General features: G+C 37.9%; 1 protein-coding gene across 7 annotated transcripts in view; it reads right to left on the bottom strand.

Moving 5' to 3' along the window:
• Window positions 1–16,484, bottom strand: part of C9orf72 (C9orf72-SMCR8 complex subunit) — a 24,686-nt gene extending 8,202 nt beyond the window's left edge. Inside the window, exons 1-9 of one of the 7 annotated variants that reach the window (XM_029920479.1) lie at window positions 16,221–16,281; window positions 14,737–15,534; window positions 14,112–14,308; window positions 10,859–11,346; window positions 9,473–9,532; window positions 5,514–5,609; window positions 4,698–4,762; window positions 2,492–2,564; window positions 999–1,115 (exon numbers count right to left, since the gene is read on the bottom strand). In XM_029920479.1, the coding sequence (XP_029776339.1) occupies window positions 999–1,115; window positions 2,492–2,564; window positions 4,698–4,762; window positions 5,514–5,609; window positions 9,473–9,532; window positions 10,859–11,302 (855 nt within the window). In that variant the 5' untranslated portion in view covers window positions 11,303–11,346; window positions 14,112–14,308; window positions 14,737–15,534; window positions 16,221–16,281. Of the gene's footprint in view, window positions 1–998; window positions 1,116–2,491; window positions 2,565–4,697; window positions 4,763–5,513; window positions 5,610–9,472; window positions 9,533–10,858; window positions 11,347–14,111; window positions 15,535–16,220; window positions 16,292–16,402 lie in introns of those variants that run through there. The other 6 variants (XM_029920480.1, XM_029920482.1, XM_029920478.1 and 3 more) reach the window with 6 other exon arrangements.
• Window positions 16,485–16,668: the final 184 nt, after the last annotated feature.

Genomic DNA, 16,668 nt, shown 5'->3' with positions numbered 1-16,668 from the left:
TCTTTTTCATGCAATCAGCATGCCCACCTTAAATCTGGTATTTGTATAAAATTGCTACATTTCTCACTGAAGCTTGTTTTCTTATGTTTTTCTGATGGTGTAAATGTTTTCATACAGTTGAGGATTAAGGAATGTTCCAATAATTATTCATCATTATCTTCTTGATAGGCTCCATCTGCCATGACTAAATGAAGAATCTTGGCATAAAGATGTTCATGTTCATTTCCTAAAATATTCTGAACTATTGTTGAGCAAATCTCAATATTTTCATCTTCATCTTCATGAATAGCCTTTATTTTCTCATAAACTTCAAAGAATTTTTCAAAGCCTATTTCCTGCTCCAGGTGAAGTCTCAGTTCCTCTAAATGGTTAAAGACACTATCATATTCACATTCACTGGGTGGTATAGTGGTGAGCATAGCTGCCTTCCTATATACAATTTTGAAGACAGAATGCAGCTTTGAAACAAAATACCTATTTTAGATGTGTCATCTGATTCAACCACATCTATTTTTTAAATGTTTTATTTATTTTTGAGAAAAAGACAGAGTGCAATCAGGGAAGGGGAGAGAGAGAGGGAGACACAGAATATGAAGGAGGTCCCAGGCTCTGTGCTGTCCGCCTAGAGCCCAATGCAGGGCTTGAACTCACAAACCAGGAGATCATGCCCTGAGCCAAAGTCAGACGTTTGACTGAGCCACCCATGTGCCCCAAATTCAACCACATATTAAAAAACAAATAATCCTGGGGCCACACAGGCAGCTATAGGAAACCAAACAGACACACACACGAAAAGATATTCTAAGCTGTTTCACTTAAACGAATTAGAAATCTGTAAGACATATATATACTCTGTGCTCAGAATTGTGTATAGGAGTCAGCTCCTTGGCACATAAACATGAGATGTATCACATGCTAAATGTATAAAGTACATTTATAAAGAGTGTCAAAAATGATTTTAAAAAGTTGCTTTCACTTGTGACAAATGGAAACTATACCTTTAGCAGGCCTTGTACAAAGAGCCCTGACTCGTATTTAAATGATGATTCTGCTTCACATAATCTGGAACATTTTCTCTCTGCTGGAGTCAGAAAAAGGCATAATGTTCTTACTATCTGTAAAAAAAAATATTTTAGCATTAAAATAGGAAACTAAAAGGCCATTGGTATGCTTATGAAAGAAATTTGAATAGAAACTTTAACCATTACTGTCAATAAAATACATCCTGAGAAAAAAGTATTCCTTAGTCACCAGGAGTAGTCCATGGGACATAATATTTGTTGCTTAAAATAAAAATTCTGTGCTCAAGTAAGCTTGGGAAATGGTGGTAAATGTACTGTATGATATCTCAAAATCTTTAGCATTGGTGTATATATAGTGTGACTTTCTGGATGACTGGTATAATATGCATACTTTATCCAACTATAATATAAATTATACATTTGTATTATATATATTCTCTCTCTATATATAATTGACCATGAAACCATTATATTTCAGTAAGAACTAATGACTTAATGTAATTATTAATTCCATCTTCACCCAGCAGCAAGTATTTTTCAAATAAAAATAAACAATTTTGGACAAGAAAACTAAATGCAGTTGAATTAGGCAGAATTATGGCTTTGATTGAACAGTGAAATCCCATTATAATGAATATCAGGAGTGTCCAAATCCTTCAATAGAATGAGAATTAATTCTATCAAATTTGATTTAAAATAAGCAAGCCACTGGTTGGAGTTTAGAAATCTAGGATTCTAACAGGATTTGATCTATAGCTCTATTAGAAAAAGTAAAAAGCCATGTAAGTATGTTGAAATTCAGACTATCTTCAGAGTTTTTATATTTTAAAGTAGTGGCTTTCAATATAGAGTGATGGCAGCCCTTTTCTTAAATTAAAAAGATAAAAGAGAAGTGATTACTCCAGAAGAGGATGTGGAATGAAAAAAAAAAAGTTTTAAAATACCCAAGGCCCCAACCACAGAGCCTCTCTCCTTCCAGAAAGCTACTGGGAAGTCTTTCTGTGAAACCTGAAGAGTCTGGGTGACACAGAGGTAAGGCTGTCTTCCTGGGGTAACAGATGTAATAATAAATCACTAGACCAGTATAATAATAGAGGTGCACTAACCTCTCACAAATGGATGTATGGAATATTATAATTTTGATAAATTAAGGGTCATGTGAGCAAGCATACAGGGTAGCTATCTAGAGAAAAAATTACAAATATATTTCTCAAGGAAATAATCATTCCTAACATATTTCCTGGGTAAAATATAAAAAGAAAAATCAGGTTTGCTTAAATTGATAGATATGCGCAATTTATCTCCTTCTGGTTAATAGTCAATGAACGAAAAGCAGTTAACTTCAACTTACTTCAGCATATGGTGTCACAGTAATTTGGTTGACGGCAACCTAACTTTTAAATCACAATCCATGATAGGTTAGCAGTATTAAGAAGTGAGATTATAAGCTGGATTATAAAATAAATTACCTTGTTTACTTTTTCTGCACTGCTACCTACTACGACTGAGCAGCCACAGGTCTGCAAGTGTGAGCTAATGGCGCTGCAAGGTAGAGAAAAGAGATGGAAAACATTGGCTGTAAAGCAATTTCACAAACTACACCAAAAAGGGCAAGTGAACTTCAAGTAACAGACTATTTTTACATAATGAACATCAAAGCTGTAGGTAAAATGTCACCTTTTACTTCCATAGTACTTTATGTTTTCTATAGGCCTTTCACATAGATTTGCCCATTTGAAATTAAAAACCAGTTAGTAAAATGTCACTATTTTGTAATGAAAGACACTGAGGTGTCGAGGGGTTAAGTGACTTAGTTACAAGTCAAATGGGATTAAAAATAAGGACATGATGGGTGACAGTGAGCAGAAGGGGACTAAAGTGCTTCTAATTTAAACTATGTAAGGCTTCCAGGTTCAAAACACTCATGCCTCTGAGTTTCCATCATGAACCTAAAGGAAAGGACTATGTACATGAAAGCAAATACTTTATCCTTTCACTTCTCATAAAAAAAAAAAAAATTCACAGTAATCCGCCAGAGTAAAGAATCAATAAGGTAGGAGATGAGATTCTATGTGCAGAGAGCACACTTTAGTAGAGGGATAAATGTTGGCTGATGGTATTGTCATGAACATTTTCCTTAGAAGAGACAGAAGTAGAAAATGTTAGCTTTGAGCTGTTATGTGCTTATACATTCTGGGCACTGTTTTAAGTGCTTAATATGATTTATCTCACTCAATTCTTAAAATAATCCTATGAAGTAGGTACTACTATTATTCCCATTTTACAGATGAGGAGATGGGGGCCAGAGACTTCAGGGAACCTGCCCCAGCTTATACACAGCAATAACCCAGGACATGGGTTTTAGAGCCCACACTCTAAAATCTACTATAAGATGGAAAGGATGAGTAAAAATACAATTTTCTTTTCTAGGCCTAAATAACCTAAGTCCATCCACAATGCAACTTAATTTGTAAGGGTTCTGTGATATTGTGATTTTTAAGAAATATGTATTTGGTCTTTATTCACATTTCCTAGCTCATAGCTCCCAAAACACTTAGAATTTCCTAAGTGCAGAAAAAGATAATGATGCCTTTTGTTATGTTAATGGAGCAATTTTTGGAAACATCTAAGGATGGGGGCTGATTGCCAATGGAGCCACCCACTAATGACTAGAACTTTCAGTTCCTCCTTCTGACTTCTTTGTAGGGGAGAGGGGCTGGAAGTTATCATCAATGGCCAATGATTTGATCAACCATGCCTACGTAACGAAGCCTCCATAAAAACCCAAAAGGAAGGGGCATGGAGAGCTTCTGGGTTGGTGAACATGTGGAGATGTGGGGAGAGTGGTGTGCTCAGAAATGGTCTGGAAGCTCTTCACCCTTTCCCCAAACGCTATCCTATGCATCTCTTCCATATGGATGTTCAGCTTATCTTAGATTCTATCCTTCATAATAAACTGGTATTCCAATAAATAAAATGTTTCTCTGAGTTCTGTGAGCTGCTCTAGGGAATTATTGGAACCCAAGAAGGGGGTCATAGGAACCTCTGACTTATACCCAGTTGGTGAGAAGAACAGGTAACATCCTGGACTTGTTACTGGTATCTGAAGTCCAAGGAAGGGATCTGAAATCTATAGCCAGTCAGAAGTACAGGTATAAACTTGGGCTTGAGACTAGTGTCTGGAAGGTAGGTGGGGCACAATCAGTGGGACTGAACCCTTAATCTGTGGAATCTGACATTTTCTCCAGGCAGAAAGTGCCAGAACTGAATTATATTGTAGGACCCACTTGGTATCTAAAGCATTGTTTGCTAGTTATGAGGACCCCCTGAAACACTGGAAATGGGTCCAAGAACCCCCTTTTAGTCTTAGTTTCAGATTTAATGTGAAGTAAAACAAGAAACCACAACCAAACAAGAGAATAGGATTTCTTGTTTGGGCACTATGGAAACTCAGCTTCTTTCAATATTAAAAAGAGTAACATCAAGTATATCACAGACATGTAACAAATGAAAAAAATAACACAAAGCTAAGTAATACTTCCAATATGCAACACTGTTCCTAGAATAATTTGGGTAGCTATTCTACTACTTTCTTCCTTCCAAATCATCTCATTGGAATGCGTAAAATTTCTATGTGCTTTATCCATCTTTTATGAAAGGAAACAAAATTCTTACTTGAGAAGGAAGCCTTCATGACAACTGTCACCAATGTCATCATCATTGAGAACTGTATCAGCTATCTAAAATGCACCACACACATAAACAAAAAAAAGAGGTTATTCTGGCTATAATACAGCAATGAAATAACACTCTTAAATATACAAGTTTTTGAAGTCTCAGTTTAATAGAACACGTTGTCCTCATTTCTAAGGATTAGGAATCCCAATAAAACAATCTGTGTACGAGCTTCTATAAACTTTCAGAAGAACAAATGTGAAAACTGGTCAGGCAGGTTAAACAAATTTTAGAACAACTTCCTCTTCCTTGCTGTTAGAATCAGGAGACAAATCTTAATGACAAAGTCAGAAAGAAACAAAAGTTTCCTAAAGATTTCTCAAAGGTGCTTAGCGTGTGATTCAAAATATCAACATGTGATTAAGATAACTAGATTAGGGAATAAAAGTAAACTTGTGTTAACCACCACTGACTTGTACACTGCTCTGTTACCAAAAGTACTACATTGAATACTAACTGCTTCTACAAGGTCTGGAATTCTCCCACTTCTAAGAAATGCAAAAATGGTGAAATAAACTAAATACATGTAATTCTGTCACAACTATCAATGACCAAAAAAGCCTCTTTTTGGCCATAAAACTCGGGATTTTACGGATGTTATTAAAGTGGCTAATACTTCATAGGAATAGCATGTATGATAAAAAATGTACACTAGTGAAATTGGAATGCTACTAATATGCATAATAGTAATAGAACTCAAGGGACTTGATCAGAGGGTACCATTGTTGCTATTTTATAATACAAGTCATGGCTTACATCTATTTCTTCAGGAACACTGTGTGATTTCATAGATGAAAGGAGCTCCATTACAGGAATGACTTCACCAGTAAGCATCGGAATAATACTCTGACCCTGTACAAAAAAGCAAAATGAAGCAAAAAAAAAAAAAAAAAAATCACACAATGAAGGTATCCTCTGCTTTCCAAAAGTTTTGAGTTACACCACTTTGCCTTTATGAAAGACCTACATTAGTACCTTTTTCAGTAACCAAAAGAAATCCAAAGTGGATTTTTGCTTACACACACACACACACACACACACACACACACACATGCAAAAGGTGACAGCTAAAAAGTGTTGAGAACTTGTTTTGCAATGAACCCCTCTGAGAAGCAGCACATAACCTGAGCACAGGAGAGGCCCCGCAAAGCTCCTTCCCCAGGGACTACACTAGGCATCTCAGCACCAAGCCTCCTTAGCTACGGACTGTGTGAGCATCTGTGCTTTGTCTCTATTTTGTGCATTCGTTAGCAGAATGCATTCTGAGATATCAGAGATGCATAAGAGGGGTTATGTTTTGGGTCTGAGAATGCTCAAGCAACTTTTCCACATAAATTAATGTAATTGCATCTTCACTTTATGGCCATTTCAGTGTATGAAAGGTTCTATAGGAAGGAACGAACACTCTACACTTTTGGATGGCGGGGAAAACCTGTATAGGATAAACAGGGCAATAAAATATTAGGAACCAAAAGCCAAGAATGACACCCTTTGAGAAAAACACTTGGTAACACGTTAGAACACAGACCCAAACGTGTCTACTATTCCAAACCATTTCTAAAGAATGTATGTCCTATTTAAAACTCATTTTCATTCTTCTGGGAATGATTTTCTTTAGCGAGAGTGGAATCATTGGCTTATCTACTGTTACATGCAATAATTAAATTGCCATGCCTAATTTAGAAAGGATTTCCTTTGATATTTATTTGAGATCTAAAAATTCTTATTAATTAAGGGTGACTGATGCATTTTATATTTAAAAATGAGGAAAACCAAGCATAAAAAGGCTTAGAAATAGCAAATAACACTCAACATCTACGTTCACAATAAGGTTTAGTACTCAAATGCAAATCAAAATCATCAAATTTTAAATTGTCTTTAAATTGTTTTAAATAAAACAGACAAGTTTCCTTTAGAATTCAAGATAAAACTTGAGTTATGTATCAAAAGTACAATTTTGAAATTTGTAGTTTCTAGAATGATATTCAAAGCTCAGTATAGATCATCATAAATGTGGAGTGTCTCAAATATGGATGATCTCTCATTTACTCATTACCATCGCTCCTGCCCCCAAATTTTTGGACCATCCTGAATATGTAAACTTCTAGAGGTAGATAAATTGTCACATGTCCATTAATTTTTAGTTAAATATGTTTTTAAAATCACATATTAAGATCAATCTAATAATAGTTTTTTTCCTTATTCACATCTCATGAAACAATCTTACTCAAATTTTCATGTGTCTTTAAATCTCAGTCATTCCAAGAGTCATTTTTTTAGTGACTATACCCAGTTTTTCAGAAACTTGGGACTTTAAATGTGATGCTGTCTGTGGGAACCTTATGCTAAGTCATAAGCCTCCTTGCAAGATATAGAAGGTTTTATTATTTTAAAAAAATTCATCCTGTAGTAACCTCCAAACATAACTACTCACTGTTTCTGCTTTTTAAAAGAATTTTTAAAATGCTTGTTTACAATTATAGTCAACACATGTAAATTCAACAAGAATAATGACAAGCTATAAAGGGATTTCCTCATAAAGTGATTTTATCAGATGACAGCTATAAGCATCCAAAACTCGCACTGAATAAAGTCAGTGACTGATTCCAGACTCATGTGTCAGCCCTAGATACTATTTGTTCAAAATAAAGTCATTGTAGGCACATGATGGGAGATTTGCAGGGATTCAATTATCAGGCAGCTTCTTTTCAGAAAGGGTAACTGTAGGAAAATACTTTCCCTTAAATGTAGGCATATATATAGTGCAATAAACCATATCTCAGATATTTATCATAAGTTAATGGGTAACCTCATCAAGGCTTAACAAAAATATCCTACAAGCCTGAACACAGAAGAGCCTCTAAAGTAAATCCCACAAGTTTCTTTTCCTTCTTTGACTTCTCTAACTTGAACTTCTCAGCAGGAGGATGTTTCCCCTTTAAAAACCTCCAGATGGCCCAACTATACAGAAGGGATAGGATAACAGAAAAGCCCTTAAAAGAAATAAAACTGGGGCACCCAGGTGACGCGGTTGACCTCACTTCAGATTTGACTTAGACCTCAGCTCAGGTCATGATCTTGGTGCATAGGATGAAGCCCCCTATAGGGCTCTGTGCCGACAGTGTGGAGTCTGCTTGGGATTCTTTCTCTATCCCTCCATCTATGCCCCTCCCCTACTTGCGTTTGCACATAACAAACATGCAAAAAAAACATTTATAAACAAATAAATAAAACAAACTTTAAAAAAAAAGATAAAATTTAAAAATTAATAGTGGTAAATTTCTTAAGTATAGGTTTCTAGTTTGAAAAAAAATCCTAGGAAAAGCAGAATTTTACTGTGTCCTAAATACCTTTATTTTGAGGAAACTCTAAGAACTCCTCCATAACTAGTAAGTACATCTAGAGGTTGGTAAGTCTCCCCAGTGCTTGGCACCCTGCTCATTAGTAATAAGTAAAGGCTTCTCTGAGTAAAGGGAAACATATTCTAAGTGTCAGATCTTTCCTCAGGATTACTTCTCCCCTAGCCTGGGAAGCTATTTACAAAAGTACAGTCATAACAATTTTGTAAAGTAGGTCATTCTATATAGGGTTTTGTGTTTTCCCGGGTTAAGTCCCTGTATATTCAATTTTTTAAAAAAGTTATTGTTCAAAGTACTATTATGTCTTAGGTATGCTAAGGAGAACCACAGAAAAGACAACTCAGCCACAGAATGGAGTTCAAACAGAAGGCACACTGAGGGTGGCCAGCAGCAATGGGAGTAAAAGCAAAGAATCCTTTCTCCAGTGGAGATTTTCCCTTCAGAACATCTAGGCCCTGCAGTGAAATGTTTTGCATTTAATTTCCATAAGGGAAACCACACCCTTGCAATCAAGCATCTCAAATACTGGTGCCTGTGCCCTAAGGACACCTTGGGAAAAATGTGGCACATTTCCCTAGAGACTTCTTATTTCCAGAAGTCTGATCAGAAAGAAGGTGAGAAGTATCACTGGCAAAGTATAATATTAAATAGGTATAAAATAAAATACAAATTGCATGACTTTAAAAATACAACATGAGACTTCAAATAAATATTATGCTTAGAACTGTGTCTGTCCCCCCCCCCCAAATATCTTAGGGGTATACTCACTTCCCTCCTATTATAACTACTTCTGTGCAAATGTCTGAGAAGCAACACCTTAAAGAAATCTCACCAAAAAACTTAAAATTATTAGTATGAACAAGTTATTCAAAACTTATTTATTCTATGCAAACAGAAAAAGGTAGCAACATTAATTACTATTATTCTCCACTTATCTAACTCTTCCAGTCTAAGATATAGAAATTTTCATTTAGTTTATTCAATATTTCTACAAAGGCTCTGTTCATTTTCAGATTCACACTGTCAAAATAGTATGGCTCCAAGGCCTTAAGAAAAGTAGCTCTCAGAGGCACCTGGGTAGCTCATTCAGTTAAGAGTCTGACTTCAGCTTAGGTATTAATGATCCCGTGATTCATGAGTTCGAGCCCAGTCAGGTTCTGTGCTGTCAGCTCCGAGCCTGGAACCCACTTCAGATTCTGGGTCTCCTCTCGGCTGCTCAAACTCTGTCTCTCTCTTTCAAAAATAAATAAACATTAAAAAAAATTAAAGAAAAAAGAAAAGTAGCCCTCAGCCTTACATAGATAGATACATGTTGTGCGCTTGATGGTGCTTCATAGGAAGCAATCTGTATCTTACCTGATCTTCCATTCTTTCTGTGCCTTCTAAGACTATTTTCTGGACATTTTCTTGCCTTTCCTAAGCAGGAGAAAATTCATTAAAATTAAAGTAAAACCATTTTGGTATTTGTTTACTTTTCATGATACAGTTGTGTAATTTAGTTCATGGGGAAAATACTTTCCACATTAGGGCAGAAAAAAAAGGGAGGTAGCAGGAAATTAATGCAACAAATTCCTTCTCTTATAAATAATACAAAATAATATAAAACAACCCTTTTTTCTGCAGTTAATAAAAGATAATTTGTCAGAAAACAGTCAATGTAACATCTGCATAGTTTCACAAAGGAAACTAATGATTTGTACTTTTCAAATTAAATAAGATCAAGTCTAATATAGGGCTTCCTGATTTTACATGATTTTCATAAACATTTAATATAAGAAAACATGTAAGCAAACATAGTGAAACACTATTCTTTTGAAAGATACTATTTCTCCTTATTGTCCAGTAAAAGCCTTATAAAATTAATTAATAATGCTTTAACAAACTTCCATATTAGTATCAAAACTATAGAGCAGAAGAGAGTTAAACTTGTTCTTCAGATCTGCCAAAAGTACATTAAAGTATAAATATCACTAATATTAAACTGCAGGAGTTAGGGGATGACATCAATTTCCTCTGGCTCAATCTGCAAAATTAAAAAGAACATCTCCTAGAAACCATTTGGTCCAACCTCATTTTATGAATTTCAGAACTTGGCAAAGAAGTTAAAGAGACCAAAGGCTACATGGCCAACTGCTTATGAAACACTTGTTTTGACCTGCTTGGACCTACACACAGTACTAAGTGAAAAACAGGGTCATGCAATGCAAAAAGAAAAAAGGTTTTATGGTTAAAGGTTCCCAAGACAAACCCATACTCTCAAACTTTTTACGATATTCTTAATTTCTCTACGCTTTAGCTTTTTACTTGTAACATACAGCTATCACCCCCTACCTTTTAGGGTTATTATGAATATCACTGACATCAGACTACTAGACCTATCTATCTAATAGGGCAGATGCAGGGGCTTCTGGATGGCTCAGTGGGTTAAGCATCTGACTTCAGCTCAGGTCATGATCTCACAGCTCTTAGGTCCGAGCCCCATGTTGGGCTCTATGCTGACAGCCCAGAGCCTGGAGCCTGCTTTGGGTTCTGTGACTCCATCTCTCTCTGCTCCCCCCACACCCCACGCTGTCTCTCTCTCTCTCTCAAAAGTAAACATTAAAAAAAAATTAATAGGACAGATGCAAATAATAGCTATTGCTTGAAATTGCATATAATTTCTAAAAATTAGATATAAATATATCAGAAGATAAACTTTCAATGGCTAGGTTAGCATGATTAATAAGCTCAAAAATCACTCACCTTGTGCATCCATATCCTTCCTTTTCTGATAATATGTGTTAATCTATCAACACACACTCTGTGAAGTGGGAGGTAGAAGCTAAGTTCGGTCTGTGGAAGTATAATTGATAGACCATATGTGCTCCTATCTCCATTCCAGTTTCCATCAAAGATCAATGAAACAATAATGACTCCTTTTTCAGACAAGACAAAAAACTTCACGTCTATAGCTCCACTCTCTGCATTTCGGAGGATTTCACCATTTAAGGTGTGGTTGGCAAGAAAAGTTATTTCTCCATCGCTGAGAAGCAGCTGTTCTGTCTTAGGAGCCCAAATGTGTCGTACTCTAGGACCAAGAATATTGTCCCAGTAAGCAAAGGTAGCCGCTAATAAAGGTGATTCACCGCTTAGAGCAATCTCTGTCTTGGCAACAGCTGGAGATGGTGGTGGACAGAGATTCGACATCACTGCATCCCAACTATCACATTATCCAAATGCTCCAGGGATATCTACACAATGACATACAAAACCAATAATTAGGTTCAGTCATTTTAAAGTCATATGCCAGAATCTCAAATGATTTAGGCCTATGTGGTTTTCTCTTCTTTAGTCAAAAAGGGTTTGAAAGCATGTCCCCCGCAGCTAGCATGGCAAGTGCACATTAAATGCTTGTGAATATGATGATAACTTTATGATACATAGGATCTTGTCACCTATATTCAAGGAATACATTTATAATACAAAATAATAATGACCTAAAAAAAGGTCTTTTGGATATTAATATGAAATACTACATAGTAAAACTCATAGAATAGACTCTCACTGTTCCCAACTATCCAGTCTATATGCAATTCTAGTATCATCGGATATTTCCTTCCTCAACCACAGCAACTAAAGAGGAGCAAATTGGGGAGGGGAGAGCTCAGGTACAGACCACCTCACTTGTTGTGAGTTGAACTGTGTCCCCCACAAAATACATGTTCAAATCCTACCCCTCTGTATTTGTGAGTGTGACCTTATTTGAAAATAAATGTAATAATAATGAAATAATAATGAAAATAAGTGGGATATTGGACTAGGGTGGATTCTAATGCAATGATTGGTGTCCTTGTGAGAGACAGATTTAGAGACACATGGACAAAGAGGAAACAGGGCTGTGTAAGACAGAGGTAGGGACTGGAGCCCCACAGCTGCAAGCCAAGGAAAGGCAAACTGCTGATAACTACTATAATCTATAATCCTGGGCAAGGAAGGATACTTCCCTACAACCTTCAGAGGAGCATGTCTCTACAGACACCTTATTTTGGACTTGTAGCTTCCAAAACTGTGAGAGAATACATTTTTGTTGTTTTATATCTCCCCAGTTTGTGGTACTTTGTTATGGCAGTCATAGAAACTAGTAAAGACACCTGTCAGTAACAACATCCTAAAGCTGTTAAAAGGGTAGGAGGGGGAGGGGAAAAAAGAAGGAAGGAAAGCAAGCGAGCACACAAAAACACAACAATCTGGGACCATAACAAAAACTGAACAAAATGTCCAGTTATTCTCAATAAGCTCTCAGGGTACTTAAGCCCAATTGGGTGTTTAACATGACATGGAAATACCATGATAAAGATAAATACATTTAATAAATATGCTACTTAAATTTGAGGAAGCAATGTAGTGTTGCACTGAGTTCATTACAAAGCAAGTTCTATGCCAAATGGCTAAAATAAAAAACCTTTAGTTATTTAGAACATGTAGAGAACAAAGTGACTGGATGGGATACTGGCCAAACTTTTCTAACTACTGAGATAATACACAGAGAGACAAAAGCAAAATGCCCAAGGTCACAGAGTCAGGCAAGAATCAAGGTCTTCATACATCTAAACCCACTGAAATAGAACACTCTAAAGGTATATACTCTATGTGATATTAGTATAAAATGATTCATTCTTGCCTAATATTAAAATAGAGGGGCGCCTGGCTGGCTCAGTTGGTGGGGCATGTGACTTTTGATCTTAGGGTTGTGGGTCTGAATCCCAGGTATAGAGTTTACTTAAAAACAAAATCTTTAAAAACAGTTGAATGCATATATTGAAAGGCTCAAAATGAAAAGAACCATAAGAAACCATTTAAACCAAAAGCACCCATTTAATGAAGTCTAAAATTGTGGAATGCATTCATCATAATGATAAAGGATAGTAATTAATAGGTTAGTTATGATATACCTATCTTTGATTGCAGGACTGCTTTGAGAGGTAACATTTGATCTGTAGCTACAATTTACTTAAAGAATTTTATCTGCATCTTGTCAAGAGAGTTCAGAGACCGCTGAAAGCAGTGACTGCTATTTTTAGAATACTAGATGAGCATTTTTATCATGCATGTCAAGAATAGGTATACAGAACTTAGCAAAACACCTCATACTATGCATGTGTAGAAATGACTTAACATAAAGGCAGTTTATGTTATGTATTGTTTAGTTCAGTAATTTAGGGAATATTTACTTTCTAATGTGTAATATCAATTTAAGTCTTAAAAGACTGTACTGGACATAAACTGTCTAGCTTATTTGAAATATCCACTGTTTTGGATACAATTTAAACAGTTTACAATGATAGACTACAAGAATGTAATTTGAATTCAAACTGTAATGATGTTGTTTGTCATCATTAGTAACAACAAACTGGAGGCCAAGGTGATGAGTTAACACAGCCACAAAATTGTAACATTTTTCTTTTGTTCTTCTGTTTTGAATAAAAAAGGTGAATAACTGGGGCAACTGTGTGGCTCAGTCAATTAAGCATCCAACTTCAGCTCAGGTCATGATCCCACATTCGTGGGTTCAAGCCCCTGTCTGTGCTGACAGCTCAGAGCCTGGAGCCTGCTTCAGATTCTGTGTCTCCTTCTCTCTTTGCCCCTCCCTATCTTGCACTCTCTCAAAAATTAACATTAAAAAAAATTTTTTTAAAGATAAATAATCATAAGAACATAACTTTGCCTCATGCATTTCATCGTTACATTGAAAACAAAAGTATTTCCTAAAACCGAACTGAGCCCTAGAGCAAAGTCTGGTTGAATCATAGGGAAATTTTTATCTGATTGTGAAAATTCAACTATCACACACCATTAATTACATTTAGTCTCACTGCTAGTCTCATTAGAAAGAAAAGAAAGGACAAGGACCAAGCTGAATTGTTTAGCTTAAAATCCTGTCAAAATTAATAAGTTTGAGAAATGAAATGCTACAGAGAAGAATAATTAGGAGAGCTGTAAAAATAATTTTACTAACACTTAAAGTTATCATCCTTAGTAAGGAAAATCCATACATATAAAGGTGGCTGAAAAAAATCAGGTCAAAACAAATGCTCTTTTATATCTATATATCTATATGTAGTTGGCTACTCCAGAAGGTTATCAAACATTAGCCATAAGAGTCTTTTGAGGGAAGCCAGGATCCAAATTGGGTGACACGGTGGCTTGCCACTCCTGTAAACAAAGAATAGGGTTCATGAGGATATACCAATATACTTTCTGAAAATCATCCAACATATGCAGAGATAAAGATTACATTAACGACCATCTATTAAAACTTCTGACAGAGTAGTAGGTTTGAAGCTTCGCTTTTTCTGAAACTTTTGCTAAAAATCAGCCGTCTCTTCTCTCACTGGTATTTACAAAGTTGGTTGGTCCACTGCTATTGTAAATCAGGATTATGCCATCAGAAGGCTTACCCTTCTTGTAACCATGCTTTCACTGTATTTTCTCTCAGCCCTTAAAGAAGCAGAATCCTAAACCAGCCCACTTCCTAAAACTGACCATACTCAGGCCAGCTTTAATGACAGTGTTTGTTAACACCAGACTGCGTGCAACACTTTCTAAATTTTTAACAGGGGAGACTCAGAAATGAAGTTTACATATCGCTATCAGGCGATCTCTGACAGATCCAAGTTTCTCACATAATAGGAAGACAAACCCCTAGGCTCCTTAGAGCTACTTAATTATCATAGGGCCCTACTGCAGGCTTGAAAAATAGTCTTCATTGTTTTGGTTTTTTTTTTAACTTCTTTCCTCCGAAAGGAAGCAAATTCTGGACTGCTAACAGAGCCAAATAAAGAGGCAATTTTATCAATTTTATAAAGAGGGGAAAAAATCTTTAGCTCCGATGCACTGTTTCCTGGAGCAGGTTAGCGCTGGCTTAGTGCACCAGCAGCAGCGTCGTCTCGAATTTCTCTCATTTTTGTTGTGGATATAGAAAAAGCAGGTATCACCAGATGATTTTCCAACTAATTGAAGGCTTTCCCAAAGCAGCAGGGCTGGCTGAGGTACTGGCCAAAGGCATCTGTGTCATAAAACTCCATCGTATTCCAAGTATTCTGACTTCGTATTATTAATCTTTCATATATTCTTGCTTCTGTGAGATTCCTTCCCATTATGTTAAAAGTGTCCTTAAGTCTGAGAAAGATGGTGTGAGTAGTTTTCAAGTTAGAAGTACAAATGTAAAGTAATGCCAGACATGTTGTGTCCCCTTGCTTTGCATCACAGGTGAGTGTCGACAACAGCTGGAATCGAAAATTATCCACTGGCCCAAACTTTACTAGAGCCTAGCTAGCAAACTCCACGGTTTCTGAAAGGGCCATCTCTCTTGGGCAAATGCATAACCTCTCTCTGCTGAATAGAGAAGACTGGCGAGTTCACGGGGTGACTCAGATCCCCTGTGGGCACAGTAGACATGTAATCAGGACACTTGTTTTTGCAACAGATACCATCAGCCAAGTGATGCTCAAGTCAAAGGTCACTTCCTTTAAGTAAGTCTCTGTCACCTCGCAGCTGTGAAGCAAGTCGTGACCCACACAGAGGGAGCACAACCCAGTCTAGGATCGCTCTCCAAATTTACCAGACATCAGCAAGCTCTAGAAACTTCTATTCAAATTGTGTAGCCATATGGTTTACCCGGGCCAACATCCCATCCCGCAGTATCTGCTCTTCATCGGACCCTGACATGGTGTTCACCGCGCACCACCCGCTCTCTGGCCTTCCCCACGGCCAGGCCTCTCAGTGCCCGAGGTGCCTGTCCCCTGAACCCGCGGTGCAGGTGGTACAGCGGGTCCCTCTGGGTCTCAAATACGATCCCTGGAAAGGGGTCGGCTCGGGGGCTGCAGGCGGGAAAGCCGACTAGAGGTCCGGTCTGCAACCCCTGGTCTCCGTGCCGCCGCCGCCGCCGGGAAGGCGGGGGCCCGGATGCAGGCAACTCCACTAGTCACCAGCTGGAAACGCCGATGCCAGGTTTCGGTCAGGGAGAACGCACCGAGCCCTGGGGCGAGCTGCCGCCGCGGCCGCCCCCGCGCGGTCCCAGGACCCCGACCCCAAACAATCGCCCGCCCTCCGGCTTCTCACTCACCCACTCGCCACCACCAGCGACTCAGCAGCCGCGGGCGCAGGGACCGCAACCGCAACCCGGCCGCCGCCCCGCTCCGCCCCCGGGCCCGCCTGCGGGCCCCGCCCCTCGCTCGCGTTCCAACCCCAAAAACCCCTTCGGGCCGCAGTTGTTTCCCGCCTGGTGCACTTCTGGGTAGATTTTACCTGATCTTTCGCCTGTCACCTTCAGCGAATATTGTGAGAGCAAGCGGAGGAGAGAAAGGGTGAGGAAAACAAAAGCACACACCTCCTAAGCACACACCTCCTGCTCTCTCTGGACCCCGCCCCCGAAGGGAAGAAACCCGGCATCAGAGACGTTTGACGCTTCAAGCGCCATCTTTTACGTGGGCGGAAGAAGTCGCTGCTTAATTTCGTTTTCCTCGTGGGACGCCGTAGGTACGTCTAGGAGTTTTCGATTTGCATTTACGTGA

This window comes from Suricata suricatta, chromosome 13 (genome assembly GCF_006229205.1).
Source record: "Suricata suricatta isolate VVHF042 chromosome 13, meerkat_22Aug2017_6uvM2_HiC, whole genome shotgun sequence".
Lineage (NCBI taxonomy): Eukaryota > Metazoa > Chordata > Mammalia > Carnivora > Herpestidae > Suricata > Suricata suricatta.
Note: the sequence above shows the minus strand (reverse complement) of the source record. Positions and strands in the feature narration are given on the sequence as shown.